Below are 23458 nucleotides of genomic sequence, written 5' to 3'. Positions count from 1 at the left end.
GGGGAGTTTAGCGAAGACTCTGCTCCTCCACCTCTTGTGGAGGGCCTGACACCAGTCAGGCCCGCCTGCAGTTATCCGGAGGCCTAACCGTCTCCCTGTGATGCTGTGCTTCAGTGGTCATGCTCCTCGTCCGCCTTCATGTTCCATCCTGTACACCTGGCTCTGCTTTCTAGATAGCAGTAGTAAATTAGTGAAAGTACTAAAAGTGTCTGATATGCAGAAATAATGGTGTAAGCTGTCTTTCTCTTTGTCTTCTCTCTCTCTCTGCCTCGGCTGTCAGGCAGGGAAGGGCCCCCTGTCCGGTGGACACGTGACCCACGTGACCTTACCTATCATTGGAGAAGACTCACACTCTTTACCCTGCCCCTTTTTCTTTGTATCCAATAAATAACAGCACAGCCAGACATTCGGGGCCACTACTGGTCTCCGTGCATTGGTGGTAGTGGTCCCCCGGGCCTAGCTGCCTTTTCTTTTATCTCTTTGTCTTGTGTCTTTATTTCTACACTCTCTCGTCGCCACACACGAGGAGAGACCTGCCGACCCTGTGGGGCTGGTCCCTACAGGATTCAATCTCAAAAAAATAAAGTACAATGAGGAAAAGGTTACTATTAGCTAAAACTTGACTCTAGCTGCACATGTGGGGCCTGGAAGAAGTCCCTGGCCCCTTTTAAAGCAGGAATTTTTTTTTTTTTTTTTTTTTTTGAGATGCAGTTTCGCTCTTGTTGCCCAGGCTGGAGTGCAATGGCACAATCTCGGCTTACCACAACCTCCACCTCCCGGGTTCTGGTGATTCTCCTGCCTCAGCCTCCCAAGTAGCTGGGATTACAGGTATGTGCCACCACGCCCAGCTAATTTTTGTATTTTCAGTAGAGACAGGGTTTCACCATGTTGGTCAGGCTGGTCTCGAACTCCCGACCTTAGATGATCCACTTGCCTCGGCCTCCCAAAGTGCTGGGATTACAGGTGTGAGCCACTGCACCCGGCTTTAAGGCAGGAATTTGTAGCTAATAGCTTCTTGGGCTTTTTGGTGTTGATTGGCTGGAGGTTGGGGAAGCTGCATCAGGAATAAGGGAACTTTGTTCTCTTTCGTGGGCTGTACCGGATATGAGGAACTTGTAACCCATCTGGTGGTCTGCTGGTATCCTTCAGGACTGCTTACCTTGGGAAAGAGATAAGTGCTCAGGCATGGGAATGCAAGGGATGTGGAGCCCGCTGGGCGTCACACAAGGGGACAAGTCAGGATAGCCTTCTAATCTTACTTATCCTGCCTCACAATGGAAGGAAAAGACTCCTGCATTTTTCCTGTGTTTAAACTCTAAAGCCAACTTCTCCAACTCAGGGACTGCAGGCCGGATGAAGCCCAGGATGGCTTTGAATGCAGCCCAACACAAATTCATAAACTTTCTTAAAACATTATGAGATTATAGGCCGGGCGCGGTGGCTCGCGCCTGTAATCCCAGCACTTTGGGAGGCCGAGGCAGGCGGATCACGAGGTCAGGAGATCGAGACCATCCTGGCTAACACGGTGCAAACCCCATCTCTACTAAAAATACAAAAAATGAGCTGGGCGTGGGGGCGGGCGCCTGCAATCCCAGCTAATCGGGAGGCTGAGTCAGGAGAATGGCGTGAACCCGGGAGGCAGAGCTTGCAGTGAGCCGAGATTGCGACATTGCACGCCAGCCTGGGAGACAGAAGGAGATTCCGTCTCAAAAAAGAAAAAAACCATTATGAGATTATTTTGCGATTTTTGTTTAGTTTTAGCTCATCAGCTGTAGTTAGTGTTCTTGTATTTTATGTGTGGCCCAAGACAATTCTTCCAATGTGGCCCAGTGAAGCCAAAAGATTGGACACCTATGTCTAAAGCAGCACAACAAAATATCCGCGAATTTGAAAATGTGAGCTACGTGGCCATCTAGTGGCCAGAAGGGAACATCACAACGCACTCATTAATAAGTCACTTGTAAATACGTAAAAATGACCTTATTTCTGGAAGAAATGAGAGACATTCAAGGAAGAAAAATCCCAACAATGGGAATATCTTTGTGCAGGAGTATATTAGCACGAAGAATGTGTTGGCTGGAGGAAATGAGCATTTATTACTTATTTTAGCGTTTATTGTTTATGAGGGTAATTGTGGGCGTTGGAGGATTGCGCGAAAGACCACGCCCCCAGCCTCGTCCCGGGACCTTGGTCTGGTTTTAGCCACGCCCTGGGGCGGATCCAGTACAAGCCACGCCCACAGCGCCATTTTGACCTGAGACTTGCTCTCGAGGGGCGGATCTGCCAAAAATGCCAATCACCTCCCAGAGGGCGGGAACTAGCTTTTCCTGCTCAGCGACTGGAGGACGCAGGTCGTCCCTCCTACCTTTGACGCTCCACCAATCCCAAGCTCATTACTAGCCCACTTTCCCTCTCCCAGCCGCCCCGGAACCGGAAACGGAAGCATCCGTCTGTAACCCGTGGCGGCTGTCTCCCTTAGTGGCCGCAGCGCCTCCCGTGGGAGCGGTTTCTTCTCCCTCTACTGCTAGACCTGGCCCCGTATCTTGGTGGCAGAGGCCAAGCGAGGGGACTCCGGTGCCGGGACATAGGGGGGTTTGGGTCAAAGGATGGGGGCGGAGTTCAAAGTGCAGGGGGCGGGCTTGTTTAATGGCGAATTCCTGGCACAGCGCCCCAGGGAGGAGGCTCCGGAGGCCAGTGGAACCCCGCTGGGCTTCAGGGGTCTTGGTTGGCGATGCGGGGCGTTTTGACCCCCTAGGCCTGAGGACCTTAGGCCTGAGAACCCATCGGATTTGGAGAGAAGGGTGGGGTTTAGGTGAAATGTAAATACTGCGTGGTTTCCATTTGGCAAAGAGCAAGCTTGTAAAGGGGTCATCCTCGGGTCTGGGCTGCGAAGTGCAGCCGGGTCCTGTTTCCTTGGGAACCACAAGATAAGACCGCTGTAGATTGTTATGTCCGGAAACCCCTTATCAGAGCCCTGCACCTGGGTTGGAAGTGGAGACGGATTCTCTGTGTCCAAGGAAATCAGACCCTCCGGCCAGAGAAGGGAAGTTTATTCTTACTGATGAAATGTCAATCACTGTGTATGATTGTAATAGGCAAGGCATTTAGCGAGCTAGAAGACACTGATGGCTCAGAAAAAGGTGTCCTTGGCAAAAATACTGTTTTCTGTTAATTTTCCAACTGATATTATCTGGGTCTGCCCTCCCAGTCTGATGAATGTGTAGGCAGATACTTTCTCATTCGGAGTTGATTTTTATTATCTGGATCGCTGCATGCTGTGCACAGAGGTTTTCTGCTCAGCTGGGCTTCATCCTGGGGTCCCAGTCCTGGCCCCAAGCCTTAATCAGCTCTCGGGTGATATTAGGCAAGTTGCCAAGCCCCTCAGTGCCTCCGTTTCCACATCTGTAAAATGAAAGTACGGAACATTACCTGCATTTGTCAGATAATGAGTGCTGTGTGTGGATTATTATTGGCAGCTCATCATCACCATTATCACCCTCCTGTAAACGTCTTGGACCCCTTAAGTGAAGACAGCAGGGTTACGGCGGATAAAATGATGGACTTCGGAGAAAAGACTCTTTAAGACCAAATGAGTCTAAAGCAGTGATTATCAAAGAGGGGAGGAGAAGTTTTACGCCCAGGGGACACTGGACGATGTCTGCAGACTTGGTTGTCACAACCGGGGATGAGGTTGGGGCTATTGGCATCCAGTGGATGAGGAGGTCTAGGGTGCTGCTCAACACCCTACAATGAATAGCACGCCAGTCATTTTGAATTTGAGCCCACCTTAATCTCATTTTAATCAAATTACCTTTTTAAAGGCCTATCTCCAAATACCTTCTGAGGTACTGTGGGTTAGGCCTTCACCTGATGGATTTGTGGGGACGCAATTCACCCCTTAACACTATACATACACAAAAATTCATAGAATACACCTCAAAAGAAAAATTCAACATGACCATACAATACTATAAGATAAAAGAAGGTGCAATACTTGGTTTGGGGTTGGATCTTCGGAGGACCAGCTATAAAGAACATTTTGGGTATAATTGAAGGAAATATGATTATGGGCTAGGTATAAAGGAATGATTGTTAAGTATATTAAGTGTGAATATGAAGTGTAGACTTTTAGATAAAAATACAGATTTTTCTCTAAAATAGCATTTGGGAGGTATTTAAGAGCAGAGTGTTACAGTGTCCTCAATTTACTTTTTTTTTTTTTTTTTTGAGATGGAGGCTTGAGGTGTCGCCCAGGCTGCAGTGCAGTGGTGCGATCTCGGCTCACTGCAACCTCCACCTCCCGGGTTCAGGTGATTCTCATGCCTCACCCTTCCGAGTAGCTGGGACTACAGTTGCCTGCCACCACGCCCGGCTAATTTTTGTATTTTTAGTAGAGATGGTGTTTCACCATCTTGGCCAGGCTGCTCTTGAACTCCTGGCCTGGTGATCCGCCCGCCTCGGCCTCCCAAAGTGCTGGGATTACAGGCGTGAACCACTGCTCCCGGCCACTCAATTGACTTTGAAATCTTTTTTTTTTTTTTTGAGACAGAGTTTTGCTCTGTTGCCCAGGCTGGAGTACAGTGGCGCGATCTCGGCTCACTGCAAGCTCTGCCTCCTGGGTTCACGCAATTCTCCTGCCTCAGCCTCCCGAGTAGCTGGGATTCCAGGCATTTGCCACCACTTCCAGCTCATTTTTGTGTTTTTAGTAGGCGGGGTTTCTCCATGTTTGTCAGGGTGGTCGCGGACTTCGGACCTTAGGTGATCTGCCCACCTTGGCATCCCAAAGTGCTGGGATTACAGGCGTGAGCCACCGCGCCCGGCCTATTTATGTGTTTCTTAATGATTTAAGGTGAAAAGCTGTGCTACTGTTTACTTCTTCAGGGACTCCGATAATAGGCATGTTTTTCTTTCCTGTCTTTTGTTCCCACTACTTCCTCTCTGACAGTTATTCCATTGTTTTCCTATCACTTCCAATTTCTTTGTGGTTTCCTTGTCTCTTTGACACAATGAGTAGCCTAAGCTTCATTAATATCCATTGATGAAGGCTGAGGCAAGCAGATCACTTGAGGTCAGGAGTTCGAGACCAACTTGGCCAACATGGTGAAACCCATCTCTACCAAAAAATACAAAAATCAGCCAGGCATGGTGGCGCAACATAAGACAAGCTTTGAGTAGCAAAAGATTGGAAGGCCGGGCGCGGTGGCTCACGCTTGTAATCCCAGCACTTTGGGAGGCCGAGGCGAGCGGATCACGAGGTCAGGAGATCGAGACCACAGTGAAACCCCGTCTCTACTAAAAATACAAAAAATTAGCCGGGCGTGGTGGCGGGCGCCTGTAGTCCCAGCTACTCGGAGAGGCTGAGGCAGGAGAATGGCGTGAACCCCAGAGGCGGAGCTTGCAGTGAGCCGAGATTGCGCCACTGCACTCCAGCCTGGGCGACAGAGCGAGACTCCGTCTCAAAAAAAAAAAAAAAAAAAAAAAAAAAAAAGATTGGAAACAAGTCCGCTGTCTATTTAGAAAGACCTTGTTACATCAATTTATATCATCTTACACACATCTGTATGGAGTAAGGAAGTCACCTGTTAAGATGAAGAGAGTTGGAGGATTTATTTTTTTCATTGAGCCACGAAAACAATTGTAATGCAGTGTGTACACCATGGTACTTTTTAAACATAATAAAGCGGGGGGAAGCAAAACGTGTCGTTCAAATGGCATTTTTTTGTTTTTGTTTTGAGACGGAGTCTCGCTCTGTCGCCTAGGCTGAAGTGCAGTGGCGCAATCTCGGCTCACTGCAAGCTCCGCCTCCCGGGTTCATGCCATTCTCCTGCCTCAGCCTCTCCGAGTAGCTGGGACTACAGGCGCCCGCCACCACGCCCGGCTAATTTTTTTGTATTTTTAGTAGAGATGGGGTTTCACCGTGGTCTCGATCTCCTGATCTCGTGATCCGCCCGCCTCGGCCTCCCAAAGTGCTGGGATTACAAGCGTGAGCTACCGCGCCCGGCCCATAGAAGTTTAAATAAATTTGAACTGAACGTGAAAATTCTGAATACTTTTATTCAGTTGAGCCACAAGTCCTAAAGCCTGGAACACGACTGCTCATCTCCGAAAAGACCGTCCAGCTTGAGACAGAGTAGAAGTATAAACTCTATATCGCTTGCCATTTTACATACGAACACAATTGTCATGATTCGTGTTTTTACTGTGTCGACCTAAATAACAGGCTGTCTAAAAACGGTGGTAACAGTTCACTGCAATGGGAATATGCGCGGCATAGCAAACTATGTGCTTATTCAGGGAGGTAAAGGAAGACAAAGGTTGTTTTTGGTTTTTCGTTTTTTTGAGACGGGGGTCACTGTTGCCCAGGCTGGAGTACAGTGGTGAGATCACAGCTCACTGCAGCCTCAATCCCCACGGGCTCAAGCGATCCTCCTGCTTCGCCTACCAAGTCATTGGGACCATAGGCGCACTCTCCTTTATTCCCAGCTAATTTTTGTATTTTTTGTATATATGGGGTTTTGCCATGTTGGCCAGACTGGGACAAAGGTTTATAAAGGAAAAAAAATTTTTTAAAGTGGGGATTACATCATTTTTCAGAAATAATTATCCTTGTATACAAAGATCAGTAACAAGGGTCACACCAGTCTGAGTGTCCCTGTAAAAGTATTTTTTGTTTAAGCCTGTGGTTTTGTGGTTTTTGTAGAGTCTTTTTCATTATTAAACATATAAATGTGAGAACTCTCTCTTCATGACCTTCCGTGGTTCTATTTCTGGGAGGGCTGCCTTTTTTTTTTCTTTGAGACTCAGTTTCGCTCTTGTTGCCCAGGCTGTATGTCGTGATCTTGTCTCACCGTAACCTCCGCCTCCTGGGTTCAAGCAATTCTCCTGCCTCAGCCTCCCGAGTAGCTGGGATTATAGACATGTGCCATCACACCTGGCTAATTTTCTTATTTTTAGTAGAGACAGGGTTTCTAAAAATTATTTAGGAACACATTCAAACTCAGACCTAAAAGGTATTTCCCCCTACCCCCACGGCCAAGTGTACACTTGGAAGTTTTCTTTTCTTTTTTTTTTTTGGAGACCAGTCTCGCTCTGTTGACCAGGCTGGAGTGCAGTGTCCTGATCTTGGCTCACTGCAATCTCCGCCTCCCAGGTTCAAGCGATTCTCCTGCCTCAGCCTCCCGAGTAGCTGGGACTACAGGCGCCCGCCACCGTGCCCGGCTAATTTTTGCATTTTTAGGAGAGAAGTGGTTTTCGCCATGTTGGTCAGGCTGGTCTTGAACTCCTGACCTTTGGTGATCCGCCGGTCTCCGCCTCTCACGGTGCTGGGATTACCGGCGTGAACCACCACGCCCGGCCGAGAGTTTTAAAGAAACACAGGGAGTGCCTGGTGGGGTCCGGCCTCCTGTGCCCTCGTCGCCTGGTCTCGGGATCTCCAGGTCTCTGGACCCCAGGCGTCCGCGCCAACGCAGGACAGCACGGTGACGTCACGCACGCGGGTCCCGCCCCCACGCAGGACTCCGCCCCATGGGACTCCTAGCCCTTCCTCTTCTCCCCGAACAAGGGGCCGTTCCGAGGGGAAACTGAGAATGGAGTTCCCGCGCAGTCAGGAAGGAGGACGCCGCACCCTCCCCGGACTGGAGCGAGTTCTCCCAGATCGGCGTGTCCCGGGCTGGAGGGTCAGCCACGCGTGTTCTCGACGAGCCCGTCACTCAGGAGAGAATTATTCAATCAGGACAGGTAGGGGCGGGGCCCAGGGAACTGTCCAATGAGAGACATTAAGCCGAAGTGGAGCCCTGTCCAATCAAGGGCGCTAGGGGGACGGACTGGGGAACTCTCCAATCAGGGGTGCGGAGTCGACAGTACTGTCCAATCAGAGTCGCGACTTCCAGAGATCTGTCCAATCAGACCGCGAGGACGGTAAGCCGAGTTCCCGTCTGCCGTGCGCGCTTCTCCGCCTACCCCGAGCGGCTCAGGTGTCCTGTGGTGTTCACCTGCGCCGGCCGCTGGACCGCGGGGCGCTAACCCTGGAGATCCCAGGAGCGGGCGGGACATGGTGAGTGCGGGGCGGAAGCCGAGCCCGGGCCCAGGGCGAGGTGGGGCGGCAGGAACCGGCGTCCCCCCGAGTTCGCAGCCGGAGGAAGCTGAGGGGACGCGGTCACAGCGGCCGAGCGGTAGGGCTGGGGGCAGTCTGGGGAGACTGCAGAGGCGGTCAGGGGCTCGAGGGGTAGTTTCTGGGGACAGTAGAGGTCAAGAGTTTGGGGAGAGCTTGTGGGGACAGCAGAGGTGGTCAGGAGCTTGGGGCAATTTAAGTGGACAGTAGAGGTTTAAGGGGCACGGGGGCAGTTTGCGGGGACAGTAGAGGCGGTCAGGGACTCAAGGGCAGTTTTGGGACAGTGGAGGAGGGGAGGGGCAGTGTGCGGGAACAGACATGGTCAGGGGCTCGGCGGCAGTTTGGGGGTTCAGTAGAAGGGAGTCAGGCTCAAGGGCAGATTAGGGGGCCAATAGCAGCGGTCAGGAACTTGGGGACAGTTTGTGGGGGCAGTAGAGGCGGTCATGGGTTCGAAGGGGCAGTTTTGGGGGACAGGTGATCGGGGCTGGAAGGCAGTTTAGGGGGACAGTAGCTGCAGTCGGGAGTTTGGGGGTAGCTCGAGGGGACAGCAGAAGAAGTCAGGGGCTCAGGAGCACTTTAAGGGGGCAGTAGAGGCGGTCAGGGGCTTGAGGGCAGTTTGGAGGGACAGTAAAGGGAGTCGGGCTCGAGGGATGTGTTGGGGGACAGTAGAGGCAGTCGGAGGATCGGGGAGAGTTGGAGGAGAGGGCAGGGGCCGTCAGGGGCTTGGTGGTCAGTTTGGGAAGGTCTGCCAAGGAGGAGGTGGTGCCCTGTCCTGGAGCCTGTGAAATAAAAATAAAATCCTGGGCCGGGCGCGGTGGCTCACTCCTGTAATCCTAGCACTTTGGGAGGCCGAGGCGGGTGGATCACCTGAGGTCAGGAGTTCAAGACCAGCCTGGCCAACATGGTGAAATCCCATCTCTACTAAAAAATACAAAAATTAGCCGGGCATGGTAGTGTGTGCCTGTAACCTCAGCTACTCGGGAGGCTGAGGCAGGGAGAATTGCTTGAACCCGGGAGGCAGAGGTTGCAGTGAGCCATGATCACACCACTGCACTCCAGCCTGGACAACAGAATGAGACTCTATCTCAAAAAAAAAAAAAAAAAGTTTGCTAAAAAAAGTTTTTCTTTTCTTTCTTTCTTTTAGTCAGGTCTCACTTCTAGACTGAAGCAGGCCTCCTGCCTCAGCCTCCTGAGTAACTGGGACTACATGCATGCCTCACTGCACCCAGCTGATTCTTTTTCTGAGACAGAGTCTTTCTCTATCGCCCAGGCTGGAGTGCAGTGCCCAATCTCGGATCACTGCAATCTCCACCTCCTGAGTTCACAGCATTCTCCTGCCTCAGCCTCCCGAGTAGCTGGGACTACAGGCGCCTGCCACCACGCCCGGCTAATTTTTTGTATTTTTTAGTAGAGACGAGGTTTCACCGTGTTAGCCAGGATGGTCTCGATCTCCTGACCTCGTGATCCGCCCACCTCGGCCTCCCAAAGTGCTGGGATTACAGGCATGAGCCACCGCGCCCAGCCCCAGCTGATTCTTAAAAAAAAATTTTGTAACAGCCAGGTGTGGTGTCTGACACCTGTCATCCCAGCACTTTGGGAAGCTGAGCCAGGATGATGCTTGAGACCCGAAGTTTGAGACCAACCTGGGCAATCTAGTGAGACCTTGTGAATTTTTTCTTTTTCCTTTTTTTTTTTTTTTTTTTTTTTTTGAGGCAGAATCTCACTCTGTTGCTCACTGCAAGCTCTGCCTCCCGGGTTCATGCCATTCTCCTGCCTCAGCCTCCCGAGTAGCTGGGACTACAGGCGTCCACCACCACGCCCGGCTAATTTTTTGTATTTTTAGTAGGGACAGAGTTTCACCATGTTAGCCAGGATGGTCTCGATCTCCTGACCTCGTGATCTGCCCACCTTGGTCTCCCAAAGTGCTGGGATTACAGGAGTGAGCCACCGCACCTGGCCTTTTTTTTTACTTGTAGAGAAAAATATGTTGTCCAGGCTGGTCTTGAACTCTTGGGCTCAAATCATCCTTTCCCCTTGGCCTGCTAATGTGATGGGATTACAGGCATGAGCTATTGCACCTGGCCTTGAAGCAGTTTTTTGCTTTGTTTTGTTTTTGAGACGGAGTCTAGCCCTGTCACCCATGCTGGAGTGCAGTGGCGTGATCTCAGCTCACTGCAACCTCCGCCTCCTGGGCTCAAGAGATTGTCCTGCCTCAGCCTCCCCAATAGCTGGGATTACAGGCTTGGGCCACCATGCCTGGCTAATTTTTGTATTTTTAGTAGAGACGAGGTTTCTCCATGTTGGTCAGGCTGGTCTTAAACTCCAGACCTCAGGTGATCCGCCTGCCTCGGCCTCCCAAAGTGCCGGGATTACAGGCGTGAGCCACCGCGCCTGGCCAATTTTTGTATTTTTATTAGAGACAGGGTTCACTGTGTTGGCCAGGCTGGTCTTGAACTCCCGACCTCGTGATCTGCCTGCCTCAGCCTCCCAAAGTGCTGGGATTACAGGCGTGAGCCACTGCGCCTAACCTAGTGAATCATTTCTGTTGACAACGAATGGGACTTCAGAGGGTCTGAATCTGACCTTGTCATCTGCGTGAATCTTGTCTAAGTCGTATGGGAAGGGAGGGTCCTGGCTGTGCCCAGTTCCAGAGCACAGCAGGATGGGGTTTCACCTTTGCTGGTTTCCAGGAGCACAGAGCTGAAGTCAGTTCAACATTGTCACCTGACAGCTGTGAACAGCCTCGTCTGTGTCCACCTCAGCACTGGTATTGTTCCTATTTCAGCCCCAAGTTTTAGTAAATGTAAAATAATGAGGCTGGCCTTGGGGATACGCATCTGTGGTCCCCTGTGGTCCCAGCCAATTGAGAGGCTGAGGGGGAAGAATTGCTTGAGCCCATACCACTGCACTCCAGCCTGGGCAATAGAGCTAGACCCTGTCTGGAAAAAAAAAAAAAAAAAAATGCTGGGCGCGGTGGCTCACACCTGTAATCCTAGCACTTTAGGAGGCCGAGGTGGGCGGATCACAAGGTCAGGAATTCAAGACCACCCTGATTGACATGGTGAAACCCCGTCTCTACTAAAAATACCAAAATTAGCCAGGCGTGGTGGCAAGTGCCTGTAATCCCACCTACTTGGGAGGCTGAGGCAGGAGAATCGCTTGAACCCGGGAGGGGGAGGTTGCAGTGAGCTGAGATCATGTCACTGCTCTCCAGTCTGGGTAACAGAGCTAGACCCTGTCTCAAAAAAAAAAAAAAGAATAAATGCTTTTTGCCTTTTTTTCTTGTCCTTAGCGAGGGCAGTCAGTGTCTCGGATGTGTTCTTTGCCTTCTGCCACTGCCTGGTGTTATACCATGGCTTAGCCCGAGAAGCCTGCTGTGGAAAAACTCTCAAACTCGGAAAACGTTGCATGTTCCATTAGGACGAGGGGAAAGGCGCACACACAGCCCCATGCCTTATTGTGAGGTAGGCAAAGGTGTGGATTGAAAACATTCATGAAACTAGCACTGACTTAGGCAGGGTGCAGAGTTTGTGACAATGTGTGACCCTGCTCCGTCTCCTGTTAGTATCTGTACAGCAGATGGATGCGCATTCTGTAAAATACGACCCACAGTACTGAGACCCACAGTACAGAGAAGCGGCAATTCCGATTAGGGGCTTGACGAAGAATTTATCATAAGGATAATCATTAATTGATACCTGTTTTCTGCATGGACCCTAATCATTAACTGATAGCTGTTTTCTGCATGGGACCCTTTGTGGGATAGAAAAACTTCTAGATCTTCTAGAATCCACCACTCACCCCTTTGTCCTTTAACACGGGCTGAAAGTGGTGATTTGGCTGGCTCTTACTTATTTTTATTTTTTTTTTGAGACAGTCTCACTCTGTCACCCAGACTAGACTGCAGTGGCTTGATCTCGGCTCACTGCAACCTCTGCCTCTGGAGTTTAAGTGATTTTCCTGCCTCAGCCTCCCGAGTAGCTAGGATTACAGGTGTGCATCACCACGCCTGGCTAATTTTTGTATTTTTAGTAGAGGTGGGGTTTCACCATGTTGGCCAGGCTGCTCATGAACTCCTGACCTCAAGTGATTCTGCCGCCTTGGCCTCCTAAAGTGCTGGGATTATAGGTGTGAGCCACCTAGCCTGGGCTTTTTTTTTTTTTTTTTTTTTTTTGAGGTAGGGTGTTTCTCTGTCACCCACGCTGGAGTGCAGTGGCGACATCTTGGCTCACTGCAGCCTCAACCTCCTGGGCTCAAATGATCCTCCCACCTCAGCCTCCGGAGTAGCTGGGACTCCAGGTGTGCACCACCGTGCCTGGCTAATTTTTGTATTTTTTGTAGAGACAGGGTTTCACCATATTGCCCAGGCCGGTCCCAAGCTTCTGGGCTCAAACAGTCCTCCCACCTCAGTCTCCCAAAGTGCTGGGAGTATAGGCCTGAGCCACCAAGCCCAGCTGCTGATAGCATTTTATTGTAAAATAGAACACATGTAGAACTTTTGTAAGACAATTACAGAGTCAACGGAAACATCCTAAAGTGAGCAGTGTGTAACGACACCCAGGCCGTGCCTTGAGAGAAGCCTTGGCATCCAATTTGAAATGAGACGTAATGGTAGGCTTCTCCCTCCAGATCAGGCCAGTATTCTACATTCTTTTTTTTTTCTCTTTTGAGATGGAGTCTCACTCTTTTGCCAGGCTGGAGTGCAATGGCGCCATCTCAGCTCACTGCAACCTCTGCCTCCTGGGTTCAAGCGATTCTCCTGCCTCAGCCTCCTGAGTAGCTGAGACTACAGGTGCCTGCCACCACGCCCAGCTAATTTTTGTAATTTTAGTAGAGATGGGGTTTCACCATGTTGGCCAGGATGGTCTCGATCTCTTGACCTTGTGATCCGCCCGCCTCAGCCTCCCAAAGTGCTAGGATTATAGGCGTGAGCCACCGCACCTGGCCTATCCTAAATTCTTTTAGCCTTTTTTTTTTTTTGATAGAGACAGGGTTTCACTGTGCTGTCCAGGCTGATCTTGAGCTCCTGAGCTCAAGTGATCTGCCTGTCTCAGCCTCCCAAAGTGTTGGAACTACAGGCATGAGCCACCACACCTGGCTAATATCCTAAATTATAAGGAAATAATCTCCTTGCTTTTCTTCATAGTTGTATTTTTAAAATTAATTTAATTTTTTTTTTTTTTAAGAGACAGGGTCTTCGCTCTGTCACCCAGGCTGGTCTTGAACTCCTGGCCTCAAGCAATCTTCCCACCTTGGCCTCCCAAAGTGCTGATATTATAGCTGAATAAGAAATAATAAAATTTCAGTAAGTCATGTCAATTTCCATGTCACCTGAATGATGGATTTATTTTGTTTTTTTGAGAGCGGGTCTCACTCTGTTGCCCAGGCTGGAGTGCAGTGGCACAGTCATAGTTCACTGCAGCCTTGAACCCCTGGGCTCAAGCGATCGTCCTTCCTCACCCTCCTAAGTAGCCGGGACTACAGGTGTGTGCCACCATGGCTGGGTAATTTATTGTATTTTATTTTATTTATTTATTTTTTTTTTGAGAAGGAGTCTCGCTCTTTCACCCAGGCTAGAGTGCAGTGGCGCGATCTCGGCTCACTGCAGGCTCCACACCCCGGGGTTCACGCCATTCTCCTGCCCCAGCCTCCTGCGTAGCTGGGGCTACAGGGGCCTACCACCACGCCTGGCTATTTTTTTGTATTTTTAGTAGAGGCGGGGTTTCACCGTGTTAGCCAGGATGGTCTCGATCTCCTGACCTCGTGATCCACCTGCCTCGGCCTCCCAAAGTGCTGGGATTACAGGCATGAGCCACCGCGCCCGGCCTGTATTTTATTTTTTTTGTAGAGACGGGATCTTGCTATGTAGCCCAGGCTGGTCTCTAACTCCTGGCCCTAAGCAGTCCTCCCACCTGAGCCTCTTGGAGGGCTGGGATTGCAAGCAGGAGCCACCAGCCTTAGCGTAATTACGTTTTCAGAGTTTTCAGTGTTTCCCCGCCCTCAGACCTGCCGTTTCTCAGTAATTCTTTGTAAGTCTCCCGCAGAGGCCGTCATTGCGCTTTGCTCCCTTTTGGGAAGGTACCCACGGCATTGAGTGTACCGCACTTTTTCATACTGTTTGTCACCTCTCACTAGAACATAAGCTCCAGGCCAGGCGCGGTGGCTCACGCTTGTAATCCCAGCACTTTGGGAGGCCGAGGCGGGCGGATCGCGAGGTCAGGAGATCGAGACCAGGGTGAAACCCCGCCTTTACTAAAAATACAAAAAATTAGCTGGGCGTGGTGGCGGGCGCCTATAGTCCCAGCTACTCGGAGAGGCTGAGGCAGGAGAATGGTGTGAACCCGGGAGGCGGAGCTTGCAGTGAGCCGAGATCGCGCCACTGCACTCCAGCCTGGGTGACAGAGCAAGACTCCGTCTCAAAAAAAAAAAAAAAAAAAAAAAGAACATAAGCTCTGTGTGGCTCAGTTCCCCAGGCTGTCAGCCTTACCCCTCTTCCTGCGCACATGGGGGAGGCGGTGCCTTTGCTGAAGTGGGATGTGTGGAATGTTTTAGGACTCCGTGGTCTTTGAGGAAGTGGCCGTGAACTTCACCCCAGAAGAGTGGGCGTTGCTGGATCATGCTCAGAGGAGCCTCTACAGAGATGTGATGCTGGAGATCTGCAGGAACCTGGCCTCCTTGGGTAAGGATGGCATCATTCCCTCACTGCGTCCTGGAGAGCAAAGAGACCTTGTTTTTCTTTTTTTTTTTCTTTTTTGAGACGGAGTCTTGCTCTGTCGACCAAGCTGGAGTGCAGTGGCACGATCTCGGCTCACTGCAAGCTCCGCCTCCCGGGTTCATGCCATTCTCCTGCCTCAGCCTCCTGAATAGCTGGGACTACAGGCGCCTGCCACTGCGCCCAGCTAATTTTTTGTACTTTTAGTAGAGATGGGGTTTCACCGTGTTAGCCAGGATGGTCTCGATCTCCTGACCTCGTGATCTGCCTGCCTCGGCCTCCCAAAGTGCTGGGATTGTACAGGCGTGAGCCACCGCACCCGGCCTAAGAAACCTTGTTTTTCTTTTTATTTGAGCTCAAAAATTGAAATATGTTGGAAAAGAGATAGCCATGATCCCAACACCCATGGAACATGGGAGTCAAAACGTTTCTCCATGGAAACAAAGTTTTGTGTATTATTGATATTTAGGTTTTCTTGATCACCAGTCTTGGGCTGCTCACATTTCGTAAGTATGAGGAGAGTATTCTGTGTCACGTTGGGGCAACAGAAGCAGCTTTGTGGTTCACTGCACAGAGTAAGTGTACTTTGAAAATGAAAGTACACTGTGATAAAGTAAATCAGTTACACTGTGAGTAATCCATGTTTGACATGGTAATTTTGCTGCAGTTAAAACTCACACTCAGGCATCATCGGTGATCTGGGAAGTCAAAGTGTTGGCCTGTCTCAGGGGAACATTTGTTGCCCTTCACAATCCTTCCTCATCATGTGATTCTCCAGGAGTGGGCGGTGCTCACACCTGAGGGCAGCCGGGCACAGTGGAGGAAGGACTGCTGTAAGGGCCCTGTGCCTGTGAGCACCAGGAGAGCAGCAGCCCTCGGCCGGAGTGGGTTCTGGATAGGAAGGTTCTGTTTGGCAGTGTGGGTTAGAAACACAAACCCTTGGTCGGGCGCAGTGGCTCACGCCTGTAATTCCAGCACTTTGGAAGGCCTAGGCGGGTGGATCACCTAAGGTCAGGAGTTCAAGACCAGCCTGGCCAACATGGTGAAACCCCGTCTCTACTAAAAATATAAAAACTAGTCGGGCGTGGTAGCGGGTGCCTGTAATCCCAGCTACTCAGGAGGCTGAGGCAGGAGAATTGCTTGAACTCAGGAGACGGAGGTTGCAGTGAGCCAACACAGTGCCACTGCACTCCAGCCTTGGTGACAGAGTGAGACTCTGTCTCAAAAAACAAAACAAAAAAAAGAAACACAAACCCCTCTCTGAGAAGGAGGAGGTGTGTCCTGTCTCAGCTGCCCTGTTTGACTTTTCCTCCACCTTCCTGCACTGTCCTCCTTCGCAGGGGAAAGCCTCTGTATTTCCTCGTATACAAGGAGCGTTTGTGCATATGCATTTTGCCCACCAACTTCATACTTTGCTTTTCTGATAATAAACATCAGTCTCCATCTGTTTGGAACTATTCTATTTCTTAGTAAAAGTAAACAGGTTGCCGTGTTCATCTCTCTTTTTTTTTTTTTTTTTTGCGACAGTTTCACTCTTACTGCCCATTGCCCAGGCTGGAGTGCAATGGTGTGATCTCGGCTCACTGCAACCCCCACCTCCCAGGTACAAGTGATTCTTCTGCCTCAGCCTCCCGAGTAGCTGAGATTACAGGCACGTGCCACTATGCCTGGCTAATTTTTTGTATTTTTAGTACAGATGGGGTTTAACCATGTTGGTCAGGCTGGTTTCGAACTCCTGACCTCAGGTGATCCACCCGCCTCGGCCTCCCAAAGTGCCGGGATTACAGGCGTGAGCCACCGCACCCAGCACTATTCTTTTTTTGAGAGAGGGTCTCACTCTGTCACACAGGCTGCAGTGCCTTTGTGCGATCATGGCCTACTGCAGCTTTGACCTCCTGGGCTCAAGTGATCCTCCCTCCTTGGCTTCCCAAGGAGCTGGGATTATAGGCACACAACACCACGCCTGGCTAATTTAAATTTTTTGTTGTTGTTTAGAGATGAGGTCTTATTTTCCTATGTTGCCCAGGCTTGTCTTGAACTCCTGGGCTCAAGCAATTCTCCTACCTTGGCCCCGCAGTGCTTTGGGATTGCAGGCATGAGCCACTGCACCCGGCTCATCTGTTTTTTTTTTATTGCCAAATTCTCAAATAGATGAGGTCCTCAGAGTCTCACTTCGATAGCATGTCTATTCTTCCTTATAAACTGTGGGTACATCTTTGAATTACTATATGAAAAGAAATCCGTATGTGGTCTATTTTATTTCCTTTATCCCACCATATTTCCCCTAAGAAATTGTGTAATTGATTGTTGCAGATTGTTGCATTTATGTTAGAACCAGTGGATCAAGTTCTCAGAGGGACGTTTTTGGGAATGGAATATCCGATGATGAAGAAATTGTAAAGTTCACAAGAAGTGATTCCTGGTCTATTTTTGGAAAAAATTGGAGATTTGATAACATTGGAGATCAGCACCAAATGCCAGAAAGGCATTTGAGGTGAGTGCCTCTCAACCAGAGGGATGGGCCTCTCCGCAGAGTGTCAAACTAACTTGCAATTAAAAGAAAAGTATCGGCCGGGCACAGGGGCTCACACCTGTAATCCCAGCACTTTGGGAGGCCGAGGCAGGCGGATCATCTGAGGTCAGTAGTTCGAAACCAGCCTGGCCAACATGGAGAAACCCCATCTCTACTAAAAATACAAAACATTAGCTGGGCGTGGTGGCACATGCCTGTAATCCCAGCTACTCAGGAGGCTGAGGCAGGAGAATCGCTTGAACCTGGGAGGCAGAGGTTGCGGTGAGCCGAGATCGCGCCATCGCACTCCAGCCTGGGCAACAAGAGCAAAGCTCCATCTCAAAAAAAAAGTATAAACCAGCTACACAATTGCAGACTCACAAAGATATTTTTTTTCTTTTTCTTTGTTTTCTCTTTTTAAAAACATATTTTAATAATTACTTTTATTTTATTATTATATTTATTTATTTTTGAGATGGGGTCTCACTCTGTCAACCAGGCTGAAGTGCAGTGGCACTGATCTTGGCTTACTGCAACATTTGCCTCCTGGCCTCAAGCAATCCTCTCACCTCATCCTCCCAAGTAGCTGGGACCATAGACACACACCACAGCACCTGGCTAATTTTTGTGTTTTTGTAGAGACGGAGTTTCACCATGTTGCCCAGGCTGGTACCAAACTCCTGGACTCAAGCAGTGCACCTGTCTCGGCCTCCCAAAGTGCTGGGATTACAGGTGTGATTCACCGTCCCTAGCCGAGACTTTTCCTAAGAGTATTTTCATAAATGTGATGTCAATGTCACGTGTCTGAAACAGTTGGAAACAATATCAGGAAACCTCATCTATAAGAAACACTGTGGGCTGGGCGCAGTGGCTCACGCCTGTAATCCCAGCACTTTGGGACGCCGAGGCAGGTGGATCATGAGGTCAGGAGATTGAGACCATCCTGGCTAACACGGTGAAACCTTGTCTCTACTAAAATACACAAAAATTAGCTGGGCGTGGTGGTGGGCACCTGTAATCCCAGCTACTTGGGAGGCTGAGGCAAGAGAATGGCATGAACCGGGGAGACGGAGCTTGCAGTTAGCTGAGATGGCGCCACTGCACTCCAGCCTGGGTGACAGAGCAAGATCCCGTCTCAAAAAAAGAAAAAAAACACAGTGAAATTTATGGCTGCAATTGAGCCTTCAGCTAGAGCATTAAGCTTGTTCTCCATAGAAACCAGGCAGACAGTGCTGAAAATAGACCCATTCAGTGAAATTGGCAAATATGTAATCAAAATAATCACTAAAAACCATTAATAAATTAATCACTTATAATTCATGACTAGTAGTGTGCTTCCCATTTTGAACAGAAGTCAATTGGGGAGCCTCTGTGAAAGTAATGAAGGTCATCAGTGCGGAGAGACCTTGAGCCAGACTGCGAACCTTCTTGTGCACAAGAGTTACCCTACCGAAGCTAAACCTTCTGAGTTCACTAAGTGTGGCAAAGCCTTCGAGAATCGGCAGAGATCTCACACCGGACAGAGACTGTATAAGGAATGTGGGGAAGCCTGCAGCTGCCTCTCCTGCCAAAGCCCTCCTATGAAAATGCAGACTGTAGAGAAACCCTGTAATTGCCAGGACTCAGGGAGAGCATCTGCAACATACGTGAAAAGTCTCAGCAGTAAAAAGTCTTATGAATGTAAAAAATGTGGAAAAGCTTTCACTCGTCCCTCATCTTTCAGGGGACATGTGAATAGTCACCATGGGCAGAAAACCCATGCATGTAAAGTATGTGGGAAGACCTTTATGTATTACTCCTACCTTACACGGCACGTAAGAACTCACACAGGAGAGAAACCCTATGAATGTAAGCATTGTGGAAAATCATTCAGCTGTCCCTCATACTTTCGAGAACATGTCAGAACACACACTGGAGAGAAACCGTATGAATGTAAGCATTGTGGAAAATCATTCAGCTGTTACTCCTCCTTTAGGGATCACGTGAGGACGCATACTGGAGAGAAACCCTGTCAGTGTAAACATTGCGGAAAAGCATTCACTTGTTACTCGTCTCTTCGAGAACACGGGAGAACGCACAGTGGGGAGAAACCCTATGAGTGTAAGGAATGCGGCAAAGCCTTCAGGTACCCCTCCTCTCTGCGAGCACACGTGAGAATGCACACCGGAGAGAAGCCCTATGTGTGCAAGCAGTGTGGGAAGGCCTTCGGATGTCCCACTTACTTTAGAAGACATGTGAAAACACACAGCGGGGTGAAGCCCTATGAATGTAAGGAGTGTGGGAAAGCCTACAGTTTTTCCTCCTCCCTTCGAATCCACATGAGGACGCATACTGGAGAGAAGCCCTTTGAGTGTAAGCATTGTGGGAAAGCCTTCAGCTGTCACTCCTCCCTTCGAGAGCACGTGCGAACCCACAGCGGAGAGAAACCATACGAATGTAATCAATGTGGGAAAGCCTTCAGCCACGCTCAGTACTTTCAAAAGCACGTGAGATCACACAGTGGGGTCAAACCCTATGAATGTACTGAATGTGGGAAAGCCTACAGTTGTTCCTCTTCCCTTCGCGTGCACGTGAGAACGCACACTGGAGAGAGACCGTATGAATGCCAGCAGTGTGGGAAAACCTTCAGGTATCTCGTGTCACTTCAAGCCCATGTGAGAACACATGCTGGAGCGTGAATCTATGAATACGGTGGACCTGGGAGAGTGTTCAACTGCAAAACCTTGTTGTAAATGTGAGAAAACACTGGTGAGAGACCTTATTTATGTAGAGCATGTAGGAAAACCTGGTATAGCCCTTATTTTGTACCTAAAAACTCAAGAGTAGGAGAGAAATCTCTTAATTATGATTAATATGGTATTGCCTTTACATGCCTCAGCCTTAATAGTGATTCCTTGTGTATTAATTTCTAGTGTATGTTTGTGATGTAAACATTTAATAAATATCCTGTTTTGTATGCTTTCAGCTATACTATGTGTATTTTGTCATTTAGGACTTTAAATAATTGTAGTTATATAAAATTTGTCTCATTTCCATTGAAATGTCTTTTGGACCCGGGGTGATTTTTTTTTTGTTTTCATGCACAACTTGGTGTGAGTTTAGATGAAACGCTTTTGATTCTTTTCTTTTTTTTTTTTTTTTTTTTCAGACAGAGTCTCGCTCTGTCGCCCAGGCTGGAGTGCAGTGGTGCAATCTCGGCTCACTGCAAGCTCCGCCTTGCAGGTTCACGCCATTCTCCTGCCTCAGCCTCCTGAGTAGCTGGGGACTACAGGCGCCCACAACCACGCCCGGCTAATTTTTTCTATTTTTCAGTAGAGACGGGTTTTCACCGTGTTAGCCAGGATGGTCTTGATCTCCTGACCTCGTGATCTGCCCACCTCGGCCTCCCAAAGTGCTGGGATTATAGGCGTGAGCCACGGCGCCTGGCCATTTTTTTTTTTTTTTTTTTTGAGACAGTCTTGCTGTGTTGCCCAGGCTGGACTGCAGCGGCATGATCTTGGCTCACGGCAACCTCCACCTCCCTGGTTCAAGCAATTCTCCTGCCTCAGCCTCCCAAGTAGCTGGGACTACAAGCATGTGCCATCATGTCCAGCTAATTTTTGTATTTTTAGTAGATATGGGGGTTTTGCCATGTTGGCCAGGCTGGTCTCAAACTCCTGACATCAGGCGATCTGCCCGCCTTAGCCTCCCAAAATCCTGGGATTACAAGTGTGAGCCACTGTGCCTGGCCTGATTCCTACTTGCCATTATATTTCCAGTGTGTGATCATGAGACTGTTATTTCTTTTCCAGTCCACTATTGCAGGTACTGGAATTTGCTGTCACTCTGCCTTTCCCTTCCATCATTTTTTTTTAAATTAAAAGTTTTATTTTATAGAGGTGGTGTCTTGCTGTGTTGTCCATAGGCTCGAACTCCTGGGCTCAAGCAGTCCTTTCGCCTTGGCCTCCTGAAGTGCTGGGATTACAGGCATGAGTCTCCATGCCCAGTGTCCTTCAGTCTTTATTATTTAAAGATGTGTCTTCCAGCTGGGTGCGGTGGCTCATGCCTGTAATCCCAGCACTTTGGGAGGCCGAGGTGGGCGGATCACAAGGTCAGGAGATTGAGACCATCCTGGCTAACACAGTGAAACCTTGTCTCTACTAAAAATACAAAAAAATTAGCTGGGCGTGGTGGCGGGCGACTGTAGTCCCAGCTACTCGGGAGGCTAAGGCAGGAGAATGATGTGAACCCGGGAGATGGAGCTTACAGTGAGCAGAGATCGTGCCATGGCACTCCAGCCTGGGCAACAGAGCAAGACTCCATCTCAAAAAAAAAATAAAAGATGTGTCTTCCACATTTGTTCCTTGTGGATACCACTTGTGTGTAACTCAGATACATTAGTCCTTATAGAAGACTCTTGACAGACATCATTCTCTATGACCGGTTTCTGGTCATATTTTGAATTACAGGCGTGAGCCACCACGCCCGGCCCTATTTTCTTGTTCACTGTCCTTGATCTTGGTTGGGAATTGGACAAACTGCATTAAGAAGAAAGACCTTTTTTTTTTTTTTTTTTTTGAGACGGAGTCTCGCTCTGTCGCCCAGGCTGGAGTGCAGTGGCGCAATCTCGGCTCACTGCAAGCTCCGCCTCCCGGGTTCACGCCATTCTCCTGCCTCAGCCTCTCCGAGTAGCTGGGACTACAGGCGCCCGCCACCACGCCCGGCTAATTTTTTGTATTTTTAGTAGAGACGGGGTTTCACTGTGGTCTCGATCTCCTGACCTCGTGATCCGCCCGCCTCGGCCTCCCAAAGTGCTGGGATTACAAGCGTGAGCCACCGCGCCCGGCCTGAAGAAAGACCTTTTGACATGAAGATGGAAGTTAGTGTATAGCTTGTTCTACTTGATTGTATTGTCAGCCCTAATAAGGTTGGAAACTATATATCCCAGAGTCCCTTCTGTTTATGGTTCTGAGTTAATGTTCATGAGAAGATGAAGGCACATGAGTTTTGAAAAGTAGAAGTGAAGAAGGCATTGTTCTCAGTTCTTTTTTTTTTTTTTTTGAGATGGAGTCTCACGCTGTCACCCAGGCTGGAGTGCAGTGGCGTGATCTTGGCTCACTGCAAGCTCCACCTCCTGGGTTCACGCCATTCTCCTGCCTCAGCCTTCCGAGTAGCTGGGATTACAGGTGTGTGCCACCACAACTGGCTAACTTTTTTGTATTTTTAGTAGAGACGGGGTTTCACCATGCTGCTCAGGCTGGTCTCGAGCTCCTAACGTCAGGTGATCCACCTGCCTTGCCCTCCAAAAGTGCTGGGATTACAGGCACGGGCCACCACACCCACCCTTTCTTTTCCTTTTTGATACTGAGTCTCACCTGTTGCCCAGGCTGGAGTGCAGCGGCACGATCTTGGCTCACTACACACTCTGCCTCCCAGGTTCAAGTGATTTTCCTGCCTCAGCCTCCTAAGTAACTGGGACTACAGGTGCACACCACCACACCCAGCTGTTCTGTATTTGTATTTATCTATTTTTGTTTTTGAGACAGTGTCTCACTTTTTTGCCCAGGCTGGACTGCAATGGTGTGATCTTGGCTCACTGCAACCTCTGTCTCCTGGGTTTAAGCCATTCTCCTGCCTCAGCCTCCCAAGTAGCTGGGACTTCAGGCATGCGTCACCACACCCGGCTAATTTTTGTATTTTTAGTAGAGACGGGGTTTCACCATGTTAGCCAGGCTGGTCTCGAACTCCTGACCTGAAGTAACCTGCCCACTTCGGCCTCCCAAAGTGCTAGGATTACAGGCATGAGTCACTGCACCTAGCCTATTTACTAATTTTTGAGACAAAGTCTCGCTCTGTTGCCCAGGCTGGAGTGCAGTGGCACAATCTCGGCTCACTGCAACCTCCAATTTCCGGGTTCAAGCAATTCTCTTGCCTCAGCCTCCTCAGTAGCTGAAATTACAGGAGTGCACCACCACACCCAGCTAATTTTTTGTATCTTTAGTAGAGATGGGGTTTTGCCATGTTGGCAAGCTGGTCTCAAACTCCTGACCTCAAGCGATCCACCTGGCTCGGCCTCCCAAAGTGCTGGGATTATAGGCATGAGCCACAAATGCCTGGTCTTCTTTTTAATTATTAAAAAAAAAAA

General features: G+C 49.4%; 1 protein-coding gene across 6 annotated transcripts; it reads left to right on the top strand.

The window, feature by feature from the left end:
* Positions 1–7868: 7868 nt before the first annotated feature.
* ZNF77 (zinc finger protein 77) lies at positions 7869–20302 on the top strand. 6 transcript variants are annotated; one of them, XM_055247185.2, is made up of 6 exons: positions 8146–8171; positions 11403–11574; positions 13297–13415; positions 14663–14789; positions 17136–17316; positions 18686–20302. In XM_055247185.2, exons 4-6 carry the CDS (start codon positions 14756–14758, stop codon positions 20010–20012), a joined length of 1542 nt encoding a protein of 513 aa, XP_055103160.1. In that variant the 5' UTR covers positions 8146–8171; positions 11403–11574; positions 13297–13415; positions 14663–14755; the 3' UTR covers positions 20013–20302. The 6 variants fall into 6 exon arrangements, with proteins under 6 accessions (XP_055103159.1, XP_063476735.1, XP_063476737.1 ...); XM_063620665.1 differs by lacking the exons at positions 8146–8171; positions 13297–13415 and adding an exon at positions 7917–8053; XM_063620667.1 differs by lacking the exons at positions 8146–8171; positions 11403–11574 and adding an exon at positions 7957–8053.
* Positions 20303–23458: the final 3156 nt, after the last annotated feature.

The sequence above is a fragment of the Symphalangus syndactylus genome, chromosome 17, assembly GCF_028878055.3.
Source record: "Symphalangus syndactylus isolate Jambi chromosome 17, NHGRI_mSymSyn1-v2.1_pri, whole genome shotgun sequence".
NCBI lineage: Eukaryota > Metazoa > Chordata > Mammalia > Primates > Hylobatidae > Symphalangus > Symphalangus syndactylus.
This window is presented reverse-complemented; position numbering and strand designations above follow the sequence as displayed.

Coding starts and splice junctions, on each gene's coding strand:
- ZNF77 (XM_063620665.1), top strand. Junction 14,790..17,135: donor CAGGAACCTGGCCTCCTTGG/GTAAGGATGGCA, acceptor TGATTGTTGCAG/ATTGTTGCATTTATGTTAGA. Junction 17,317..18,685: donor ATGCCAGAAAGGCATTTGAG/GTGAGTGCCTCT, acceptor CATTTTGAACAG/AAGTCAATTGGGGAGCCTCT.